At 39.2% G+C, this 12,438-nt stretch overlaps 1 protein-coding gene across 1 annotated transcript in view; it reads right to left on the reverse strand.

Annotated features, from left to right (window-relative positions):
- The window catches only part of LOC137971437 (uncharacterized), a 178,359-nt gene extending 168,384 nt beyond the window's left edge, over positions 1-9,975 (reverse strand). Inside the window, 3 exon segments of the mRNA XM_068818265.1 lie at positions 691-828; positions 1,714-1,898; positions 9,234-9,975. Coding sequence (XP_068674366.1) covers positions 691-828; positions 1,714-1,898; positions 9,234-9,975 — 1,065 coding nt within the window.
- Between the last annotated feature and the right edge of the window lie 2,463 nt (positions 9,976-12,438).

Raw genomic sequence — 12,438 nt, forward strand, 5'->3', positions numbered from 1 at the left:
CTCTAATGACACAAAGTACGAAAATACTCTGACAGATTAGTGTTGGATTATACTTAACTATGACCTATTAAATTACCTAAATTTTGTTTGAGGCAGAAGTTATTTGCCTTTCGCAAGGAGGTGAGTAGCAATCATTAGTCGTGAATTAAGTTCTTTACCGCCATTGTTTGCGTGACGGAAACGTGACAAGTCGCACAGATTTTTCTGAGGTGGGTGGGGGCGGGTATTTCAGGTCTTGTATACCAATTATTTTCATCTTATGGAACTCTTTAATTCTGATGGCAAATCAAAGACGTGGAGGGTTCGCTTTTTTACGGAAATAGAAGTCAATTAAAGTTCTTGATGAAAACAAAGCGATAATTTGGGAAAAATCTCGCTTGAAGGGCTTACCTATATTTTTGGTTGCGAAGCGAAAGGCCCTGGAAACCTTGTTTATGCACCTTTTAATTTTCTCGGGAGGATAAGTTTTAAGCGCACTCAATCACGTATTTTCTTTCACGTCATGGCCGTCCATAGCAATGTCTGGGCTTAGGACATCAAAGTCGAGTTTGTCCGGCTAAAGTCCTACTCATGGTACAGGTGAAGTGTGTGATGGAATTTCCAGGAAATTCATCGTAACACACTTCTCATCTCTATACAGTAACAGTAATTTTTGAGATCTGTAAAGCATAATATCAGCATCAAATGTACCTTCACGTCTCTCCACATCTCTGGTGAAGAACTGTAAGGATCCAGGTACTTTAGCGTGTATGTCCTTGTGTACTCTGAACCTCCATGACGTCCTTGGGTAGCCACCCCTGTTATGTAAGTAGCGCTAGACAACCTGGCCTAAATTAAACAAACCAGAGATTTTTCCTCTTTTTTTAACTTGTGCCCTTTCGTGCGTGGACTGTACGTTAGCAGACTCTTTTTTTTTTTCCATTAAGGTTTCATATAAAAGGTCATTAACCATTCTTTTTCAAAAGGTTTACCTTGACTGAAAAAGGAATCTTTTTTCCTAATTATAGGAAATGAAAATTTGGGTCACTTGGACTCGGATTGAAGGAAAAAAACTTTAGAGGTTTGAAGCTCACATATTTCTCTCCCTACAGAGAGAATGAGACATGCAGTTATTTGTCGTGTCGTGCTTTTGTTTGTAGTTATTGTCCAAAAGGATCAAACTTAAGAAAGGTGTCAACTAGTTTTGTCCTGGATTGTAGAGTTGAAAAAACTATCACTTAAGAAAGGGCTGTTAGGGGCTGTTTAAATGAGAAAACTCCCCCGGGGCGAGTTCCATTCCAGGATCTCCACCCTTTCCAGTCCACCCAGAGGTCAAGTTCATACAGAAACTAGTGGTTGTTCCTCCTTTATAAGATACTGTTGCGAGATTTCGTACCGGAATGAAATTCTCCCTCCGATACAGAAACCGAAGTGAACTCTCGCCTGTATGACTCGCTCCGGTGCGACACTTTCGGGTGGTATCATGTAAACGAGCGCAAAGCCACAACGGGGAACCGGAGTGAACTCGCTCCGGGACGAAAGTCACGGGCCCGGTGTCATGTAAACACCCTCTAAAGTTGTTGTCTTCTATTCGGTTCCTCAAATGGGATAACTGTTTTGTTAGCATTTCAAATGGAATTTGTACTGAGGATGAAAACAAAGCGAAATTCCCGGATAGGAAAGAGCAATACAGACCGGCCAAAATGAGCTTAACGGTTAGAATCGAATCCCCACCTCCAAATATTCGGAACCAATATTATTTGTCGCGGGCATCCACCCTCCAGTGCGTCCAGTGTATCCCAGCGATGCGTGAGAAGGGTAGTAATAAGTTCTTGAATATGGCCATGAAGAGGTATATACTCTTATAGAAGAAGCCGTCAATTGATTCCCGCTTACAACTCGGGGAGTCACTTCATTTTCTGATGATAAAAAATGACATATAACATTAAATAAATGAAATAAATGGATATATTTGCAGTGCGGGTGACAGATGAAAAGGAGAAGTAGTCCTCAGTTATCTGGACAATTTCAGCAATTTTCAGCAAATTTTTGACACCTGAAAATTTGCAGGTGACTTCACCGGGACTCGAAGGCATGACCTCATGGTTTCAAATCACGTTGAAGCCACCTGAATTTTTGAAGTAATTCTAATAGAAAATTTCTTAAAATAGGAGGATCATTTCTACCTTTTGTATAAAACACTCACGCGGGCAGTTTACAATTTCCGACTATTTCGGGTGTTAACTAAATTGTACGACCTGTTTTCCACAATTCCATCCGATAATTTAGGACCCAACTGAGGTAGCCCCTTTATTCTAGGTTGGACCAACCAAAAGTTTGGACATTATTTCCTTGTTGTAAGCCCTTATTTAAGGAACAACACCCGCTAAGCAAGATTTCGTCCAGATGACCGGTGCTTTTGGAAAATCACTCAACATTTTGCCGTGGTCACCCCTTGCGGAATTTCCCAACAATTGGCTATTACTCGCAGATTTGCAAGGAGGAGGCGATATCTCGTCCACCCTCCAAGGGGCACCAATCGCGTCATTGAACACAGCCTAAAGAGCGTTTTCACATGACGTCACGGCGGCTATGTTGGTGTTTCAAAACAAAGAAATGGCAGCCATGATGGTGTACCAAACTAATCATCCGGGAATTGATCTCTATTTTTATACAAAATACTTTCCTTTGTTTCAGTAATCCAATATGCCTGCTGGTCACGTGGGTGAAAACGCTCTATAGGTCGTTTGCACGTGACGTCATACCCGACTACGAACATTGACATGTACTCAAAAAAGCCACAAATTTAAGTTCAAGTTCAAGTTCATTGCACACTGTTTACACACACAAGTGTGTGTGCGTGAATGTTTAAACACGTTCACTGATATATAGACCACAATTTAGCATAGAAAAGCCATTTGAAATTCATCTGTCAACGAATTTGTGGGTATAGTTAAGGATATTAAAGAAAATCTCATGGTTGTTACCTATTTTGTCAATTTATAAGCATACTGCATTGCCACTAATGAATTACGGGTGCATTTCTTGGTTAGGTTGTTCTAAGAAAATGTCAACGAAGTGATCATGAAAACGTTTACAAAAACAGGCCATGCGTTCAGGAGAAATGCGTAGGCGGTTTTGCGCGCAGTATTGAGTTTTGAGATTGAGAGACTATTTTTCAATATGTGATTGAAAAAGTTTTCCTCGATACATTTGCAATTGCAGAAATAACGCGGGCCCCGCAGAGGTATAAGGCGGGGCGCCATGAATAATTCAAAGTTTAGACAAAGCATGAAACACACTGCTGCTCTGTTGGTGATTAGTTTCGAGTTAATCAGTTTATCAATTTTCTATATTAGAATTTTAACATTTTCAAATTTTTTCAGTGATACTGAAGTAAATTGTGTATACATGACTAGAAGATTTATTTAGCTACTATTTACCTTGTTGTACATGCTGATCCATTTTGTAGGGCAAAAATATATTAGCATGACTATTATCTGTGAATTGTTCTATACGTCAGAGCAACGGCATATTTCGCAATTGCAGGACTTCTCGTCATTGTTACAATCTGTGTAGATTCGCCGGGATGCAAACGCCATAATGAAAAAAAACGGAAATTCTGTTATTCGGAAATAGGAAAGTTATCTAGTAGCTCAGAACTAGGCGTAAATGAAATAAGTAAAGTCATAAAAATTTTAGAGGTGAATTTTACCTTTAACCACTCAATGTTTTATAAACTAAATTTTGAATCAATCGAGAAATCTCTGAGAGGATTGTTGAAGGGCTGGAGCTGGAGAGGACTTACTTTACTTGGAAAAATTCAGGTGATCAAATCTTTCGCTATACCAAAGATCTTATACAGGGTTGTTCTTATTTCAAACAAAAAAGAGTTTATTAAAAAAATAAATACTTTATTATATTCTTTTGTTTGGAAAGGAAATGACAAGGTAAAGTGCACAGCTTTTATCAACCCAATTGATAAAGGAGGCTTAAAAATGCCCAATATTGAGTCTATGATCTCTGCCCAAAGAATAATCTGTATAAAGAGATATCTGTCCACCGATCGTGCTAGCTGGAAGTTTTTTTTTTGGATTTTTATCTTAAAAAAGTAGGGGGGAAACTCTTGTTCCATTGTAATTTCAACTACACTAAATTATCGATAGCTCTTCCAGAATTTTACAAAGAATCTGGTTGACTTGTCGATTAGCTTACATCTGAGTGAGTGACAAATTTGCATATTCTGACCCCTAACGATAGTCGTGGATACGCGAAATATCCAGGACTAAAAATACTGAGGTCCCTCGGGGGACATGTGCTTACGGGTAACAAATGTTACACCATCAACATTCTCTGTGTGATTGTTGTCTGTGTCTTTGTAATGGGCGTTAAAATTATTTAAAGATAATTTCGTGACCTTTCTGGTGTTAGTTGGTCTTGGTTTTAGTTATCAGCTAACTTAGCTGCCAAAATTAGATTGACAAATTTCAAATGCAAGTTCTTTTACCATCTCAGCAACTGTCAGTCTACAAAGAATTTCATCTAAAATAAAGTTTACTTCTACCCGTCAGGAATTTATATTTTAAATTTTATGCAAAATTTCGGCATTAAACATCTCGATCTCGACGTGCCAAAAATATGCATATCCCGGCTATTGGCACATGTCAAAGTATAAAGTTGTTTTATAAGACGAAAAAAATTACGTTGCCTAAAAACCCACTCTAAAGCCTAGTTTTCGTACGTCGGGAAAATCCCAGACTATCGGGAATTTCACAGTTTCCCGACCGTCCCAGATTTTGCCGACATATCGGAAAATCGCCAGATGCTTGTCCCAGATTCTCCCGATAGTGGCTTCTGCGGAAAATGGAAAGTGGGCAAAAAAAAAAAAAAATGAAACTTGCGATTTAGAGGATTGGTAACGGGCTAAAGACCATCGCCGACTTCTCCGACAGTTTTCATATGTCGGGAATAATCGCCGACGATCGCAAAAATCTGGGACACGTCGGGAAAATAGAAACGCTTCCTATTTTCCCGATTCCCAGATTATCTACCCTGCGAGCAGAGTCTCTTTCGATCTTCCTAGATAAGTCGGGAAGAGGAAAGTAGACTCTGCTCGCCGCCTCCACATTCTTTGATTTGCCGCTCATCCAAAGAATTGGATGAGTCAGTCCAGTTTCGACTTGTCAAACCTGTTTTTTTAATTTTTGCGCATGATCAATCGCCACGCGTCATCAATATTTTGAAATTTACGACAGCGTGGCAATTTTAACTGTCAGAATTCCCATGAGTTTTTCCTATGTGTGTCGGTTACAGAAACTTGTGTGACAGAAACCTATAAATTTTTCAGTAAAAAAATGAAATGGCATTTTAAGAGTATGGACTATCTTGAGTTTCCAATGAAATGATTCCTTGATTGTCGTGTGTTTGCCAGAGTTGTTGGAAAATTTCCCGACTGTTTGTTTTCGTTTTGTGCTTTTGTGGCTACAGGTCACGCATGACTGACACCGAATACATTTAAATTTTTAACGCATGCTCAATGCGAAATGTGGAGGCTGCGAGCAGAGTCTACTTTCCTCTTCCCGAATTATCTAGGAAGATCGAAAGAGATTCTGCTCGCAGGGTACAGATTATCGGGAATGTCTACGATTTATGGTTTTCATTAGTCGGCAAAATCTGGGACGGTCGCGAAACTGCGAAATCCCCGATCGTCTGGGATTTTCCCGACATATGAAAACTACAATCATAGACAAAAGTAGTTGGGAAGGTTATGCAAATGAACCACGCCAGAGCTGTATTTCAACCTGCTTCTGTTAAAGCTGAAAAGAAATAGTTTCATTTTCTCGTACATAGCCCCCGTCCCCCCTACTCAATGTTGGAATGTAAGTCAACAATTTCCCACTGAAACCATTCAGTTTTGCACAACATTGAAGGAGGGAGGAGGGGAGAGAAGCAATGAAGACTTCAAAAGTGCTAACCTTCCCAACAGTTTTGTCTAGGATTGTATGAGAGTAGGAAATCTGCTTTGAACGCTTATAACTCTCTTAGTATTTGACACGCGGCTTCCATTTCTTATTCTGGACATGTTCTTATAATGTACTTTCCAATGCATAAATAAAATCTCACAATAGTGAAATTTGGTTAAAATCATCTTTTTATGATTTGGATTTCAGACTTGCTTGACGCTTCACAACGTTACTCCAAAATCCGTTAATGTCATGGAGTAATGTTCACATACATGTTTACTGTTCCCAAAATAGGTCAATGATTGACAGGCCATCCTACTCACGCTACTAGTGCAAAAAAAGTAATCACTGTTAATTTACTTATTTAATGCTTAATGTAACTCTGTTTGAAATGCACATGACGTTTTTGAAAGGCGCTGCTCTCAACTTGGCAAAGTGCAACTGACATCCGCCATTGTAGGAGTTTTGTCCGTGAACTCGTTTGACCTTTCAAGACCAGCTTTTTGGCTTTAATTAACTATCATTTAGTCTCCTCCCCTTTCTGTTCATTTACGGAGGAATTTTCGTCATGTTATTTGCTCTGCAATTTAATACCATTGAGATACTAATGCAACATGACGTCCTAACACATGTATGAAAGTTGAAAACTTGCCTTATTTTTAACCAGATAAACGCCTAAAATTCATGATAACATGGCAAAAAGCAGCTAAATGTTAAAGCAAGCACTAATTGTGTTTGTTTTTCAAAGGCACTGTAAACGCTAAGAAAAAAGTCGTCTTTCCAATTTAAGACCACACCCAGAATTTTCATACAATCATAGACAAAAGTAGTTGGGAAGGTCATGTAAATGAACCACACCAGAGCTGTATTTCAACCTGCTTCTGTTAAAGCTGAAAAGAAATAGTTTCGATCACTTTCTCTTACATAGCCCCCCTCCCCCCTATTCAATGTTGGAATGTAAGTCAACAATTTCCCACTGAAACCATTCAGTTTTGCACAACATTGAAGGAGGGGGGAGGGGAGACAAGCAACCTTCCCAAGAGTTTTGACGTCTAGGATTTTAGGCTTAATGTCGTCTTGCTTCAACTAGCTACCAAAATAAGTTTGTTTATGCATCTCGGCAGCTTTCAATATACCAGCCTGAGAAGTTAACCTCTACCTGTGAGAAATTTGTACTTTCAATTTCAGCAAAACAAAACAAATGGTCAATTGATTTTGGTTTTTTGGCATAAGAGATATCGACATGACAAAAATATGCACATCGCGTCGGCAAGTGTCAGAAGAGAAAGTTGCCTTTGATGACAACTCATGAGATTTTCACAAAATGTTTCGAAATTCGAAAATATCAGACATCTTACTGGATATTGACATGAACGATCATTGGAGAGGTTTTATAGGCATTTTAACTCCAAAGGCTGGAATCAAAAACGTGAAAAGAATATTTGTAAAATAGCCTTAAACAACAAATAAAAAGACATACAATGTATTTAGTTTTATACACAAACCAAAGCAAACGATCGATTCCAAGAAATTTCAACATTTTATCTTAATAATCCTCAAAAGGCTTTAGTAAAGTATATTGTCATAGTACTGCTGTGCTGATTGTTGAGGCCCCATTAGGGAGGGGGTGGGGGCGGAACCAGAGTTGAATAAATCTGATATACTAGAGTAAAAGGCCGATAAAATGCTTATTTTACAAATTGACGCGGTATTTTAGAAAATGCACTGTTGTTTGAGATGTGGGCAAAAAAAACTTGATGAAGATTTGTAAAGAAACAAATATATGTAGCCTCTAGGGACTTAAATTACATCCATGTGCGTGGAAAATTGCGAAGACAAAATTGTCATGGACTGAGTTGAATATTTAGGTGTAGTTTGTCTCGTGTTGTAATTTGCACTGTGGATGTTTTGAGGGGAATAACTCAATATAATCCCCTGCGAAAACAGGAAACCGAGTCATGTGGCAAATAATACATTTTATTGCACTGACTGATAACAACGTCGCAGCATCCAAACACTTTTTGTGCATAATGTGTTATCGCTTTACGCTTGAGTAAGTATTGCACTTGCATGTGCATACACATGATTTTGTCACTTTAATTTGAAGACGAGGAAGGAGTGGTTGGAATTTCAGCGGAATCATTATGAGGAATGCACAGATATACGCCCCCAGTTTAAAAATATTGATATTGGTCAATTTCTGTAGCGAATATATTTGAGGAGCAGAGTGTAAATGGTTTGTAGCACGTTTCAAAGGGGAAAATCGAAAATAATACACTTTTGTTAACAGAGCGACTAAATATTTTGTGAATACATAAACTACACATTATCCAGGATTTTTGTTGGTATAACCGGGTTGTATTGGTTCACATGTCCCGTTTACGCAGGATGTGTTCAGGCTTGCTTATCTTACTGCAATTTTGTGATTATGACATCAGTGCAATAGGCCATTTCCGAGTTCAAGCCTGCCTCATCTTCAAAGCGAGTCTAAGTGCGAAGTTTTTCAAGTTATGAAAATTAGTTTTCATTCATATGTAAAGTAGAACTAATTACCATCACAAAAACTTCGCACTTAGACTGGCTTTGAAGACGAGGCAGGACATCGCACCTGACTTCACGGCGGCCATGTTGGTGGAAAGAACAATAGCGAAAATGGCCGTCTTATCACGTGAGTGCAATCAGAGAATTAGTGCGTGATTAATCCACTGTGACGGTTTGATATAATAACCGCGCGATGCAACTTATCCATTTTATCCTTGAAGATCCCTTTGCCCCAGCAGAGGTAGAAACATGAGAGAAGTGTAACTCAAAGGGGATATTTTCTGAGAGAATTATTCGTATTGTTGCTTATAAGCGCTTGCGATTTCCAATGTAATTTATCTTTACAGGTTTATGACATCAATCAAACTTCCTGCTTTAGCTTCCAATGGGCGAGTCGTTTTGCTCCGAAAAGAGGATTAATTATTATTATTTTTTTTAACATTTTAGAATTATGCTAAATTGCAAGATTTCCAATGGCTTCACTAAGGACCGTTAGTACTTTTTGCAACAAAAGTCGCCTAGCAATATCAGTTGAAGCTAGAGAACTGAAATCTTTTTTGATGGCGAGTTTAACTTCCAGTTAATAGCTAACTATCTCAAAATATAAATTTTAAAAAAGTATGAGAAACAAAACTAGACTCTGCAGACTGTCTCAGTCACGTCGAAGACAAAGTGCGTCGTGTCTTGGTCATCCTATTATAGAACGACACTTTAGGAGGGGTTTCTTTTGATAAGGGTGTGAAAGAATACCTGTTTTCCCGCCGTATGCTTTAGCCAGTCCTGGGAAGAAACCGTGGTAAAACGTCACTGAAATTCTCCCTCCTGAACCTCCTCCTCCGGTGCCAGATCCCATCCCTCCAGAAGCCAGCAATCTTCCGTAACCATCGATTTCATAGCAATCTATCGACACACCGCCACCACTTCCCCCTCCGCCATTCGAATTCTCTTGTGCACGTTCCCCATTTACTTGCACTGTGCCGTCGATTATAAGTTTGCGAGCATAGATTCTCAGAAGTCCGCCCCCTTTTGCTCGCGTATTGGAGTTTCCACCACCCCAACTCCCGGCCTGTGCAACGGCGAACGCGTTACCGTAAGTTTCTGCCTGTGGCAATGACAGCGACGTGTTTGAGGCAGCACCAGCTCTTCCTCCAAAGCTTCCACCAGAGCTGCCGATGTCCCCGCTAACGCCGCCCCCTGGATTATTCGTACTGTCTCTGTTATAATCTAGGACTATTATTGCAGTACTTTGAATATTAAACGTCTGGGACACATTGAAGTAATGCTGCGAGGACCACGATGTCGTCTCCAAAAAAACCTCCGTACTAATGGTCAAGCTCTGGTATGAATGTATTCCCGGAGCAAATTTACACCGAGACGTAATTACAGCGTTGATACCACTGTTACAGGTAGACAACGCTGTTTGTCCAAGATGGAATACTGAAACAAGAATAACCACAAGTGTGAAAGACTCTCTCAGGCGATGCCTTTTCATGATTCACTCGCAACTAACTAGTCCAGTTGTGTATTTGGAACCTTAATTAATGCTCAAACAGAGCTGAGTATCCAAATCTTTGAAAATGAAACGTTTCTCTTGCTTAAATCAATCTTTCCAAGTGAAAATTGATCAACAGTGTCGAGTTTGTTTGTACTTGTCAAACTTCATATTTGTATTCAGAAACGTAGCCCAAAGCGTAATTAAAATAAATTTACGTTAGCTCAATCACTGCGTCCATGAATAAGAAAGATATTGACGTTTGCGGTTAGACAAACTTGCCTTGACACTTTTCGAGTTTCTAATTCTTTTATCAAAACTACCGGAATGCGTGCATACTACGGTGATGTGACGCAAACACGTACCGTTTTTTTTTAATTAAAGGTAAATTAAGCAATAAAAAAGATGTAGCTTTACAATACCCTCGTTAACAGGCAGGTTTTAAAAGTTCCTTGGAAAAAGTGTTAAATTCAGAAGGTTCACATGAGCACGTTTTCCATTTGTAAAATTTTGCGGTTGACTGATTTCGTGATGAAAGGTGCAGTATGTTTGTAAATGCTCCTTTTGACACGCTGGCGAATAGGAGGTTTTCACGTGACGTCATCGCCGCCATTTTGGTGGACGAAAACAAAAGATCTCTCATTAGCTTCTTTTGTTCGTCCACCAGAAGTCGTACATTTCACTATTGTTATTGGTGTCTCTAGAGGTTGGTTGAAAACGTTCTATTCTGTCACACTTGTCAGCCCTTCTCGCACTCTTCGCTTTGCTTTTAGCACTACGCAAATACAGACCCCATGATCGCGCTCTGATTAACAGGCTCTATCGGAAAAAAAAAAAAAAAAAAAAAAGAAAAACAATAAGGAACAGACCCTAACCCTAAATAAACCAATTTGCATTCACAGACAAAGAGGTCGATTCTTCCTCATTAGAGCTTTAACTTAGGCTTCGATAGTAGGGCAGAGGCTACTGCCTACAACCTTGGGCAAAACTAGGCTCGATTTCTGCCGCTCACTCGAGTTCGTGATTTCGGGAGTGAGCGCTGGGTCATTTCCCGAATCGAGTAGGATAAAAGTCCTTGGGAAAATTTGACAAACCCCTATAAAATGATTATTTTTAATTTTCCTGTCTGATCAAGTTATCTGGGAATTAATGGAGCGTGTTTCGCAGTCGATAAAAATGTGTAGGTTTTTATTATTATTATTTTTTTCAAATTGCATGAAAAAGAACGGAGTGAGTGAGAAATAAAGGAGCAACTGTACAACATTCTAAACTGTAGATCGACAATTTCAATGCCATTTGTGTTGTTGGTTGAACTGATGGCATCACATTTCTGCAATCGGATGAATTGGAAAATGTCACAATTTGAGAAGCTGAAACGTAGGAAAAAACAATAATGGATTGTACATTTAGTGACCGCGACAAATAATTGATTTGGATTCCGTTGATTTTTGACCATTTTTCGGGTGAAAAACATCGCCTGGATACATCTGAGATTGAGTGTCAAAAATTGAAATTGAAATTATTTGACGTATTCTCAATTCTCAATGTCTCTCTTGAGTGATCGCAGTCAACTACAAAGGCTGAACCTACAGTAACATAAAACTCGTTGGGAAAATTTGACACAACCCTATAAAATGCTTATTTTTAATTTTCCTGTCGGATAAAAGATTTTAAAACCTGACAAGGTTCTGGTTGTATTTTACCTTATGAGGATCCACTGGGCAGGGCATAACAAAATAATTCAACAGGTGTGCAAAGTGTGTTGTGTTATTAAGGGGTCCTCTCTATATGATCACTTGTGGGGTACCTCAAGAGTCACTCCATTCTAGTCTTTTTCTCATTTTGATTTACGTCAATAATATTCCCAATTGCTTGGTATACGGAATAGCGCGATTGTTTGCGGGCGACACGAACCTAACATTCGCAAGTTGCAATCTACCAGTTGTGCAAGACAAAGCTGAGGGGTAACAACGGTGTTACAACGGTGTCGAGCTGTTTCAAATTTCCTAAGATCATTGTCAGAGTTTGTTGCCAACGCAACGTAGCAAAATCAAAGCATATTTATAACATACATACGTGCATACTTTATTGACCGCCCCCCATAGGGGCTTTTCAGGTGGTCCAATCTAATCTATTTTAAGACTTTCCAATCATTCAGCAGACCCATGTTTGATGCTAGCCTGGAGGTTGCGTGAACAACTGGTGTCAACAACGTCAAGTGTAGATAAACTACCACAACTTGATCTATTGTAGTGTTACACTCGTGATAACAGCAGTTAGGACGCCGGTGTCAAACGCCAGTTGGACCTTAGCCATATGAATAAGGATGTTAAAGAAATTGCCGCCTGGCTTTATATGAACAAACTTATTCTTAATTTGTTGAAGACAGATTTTATGTTAATCGGGTCGAGACACGAATCGCCGCTCTCAATGAAGGTAACATAGAACTCTCCTTGTCCAATA

This window comes from Montipora foliosa, chromosome 9 (assembly GCF_036669935.1).
Source record: "Montipora foliosa isolate CH-2021 chromosome 9, ASM3666993v2, whole genome shotgun sequence".
In the NCBI taxonomy this organism is placed as follows: Eukaryota; Metazoa; Cnidaria; class Anthozoa; order Scleractinia; family Acroporidae; genus Montipora; species Montipora foliosa.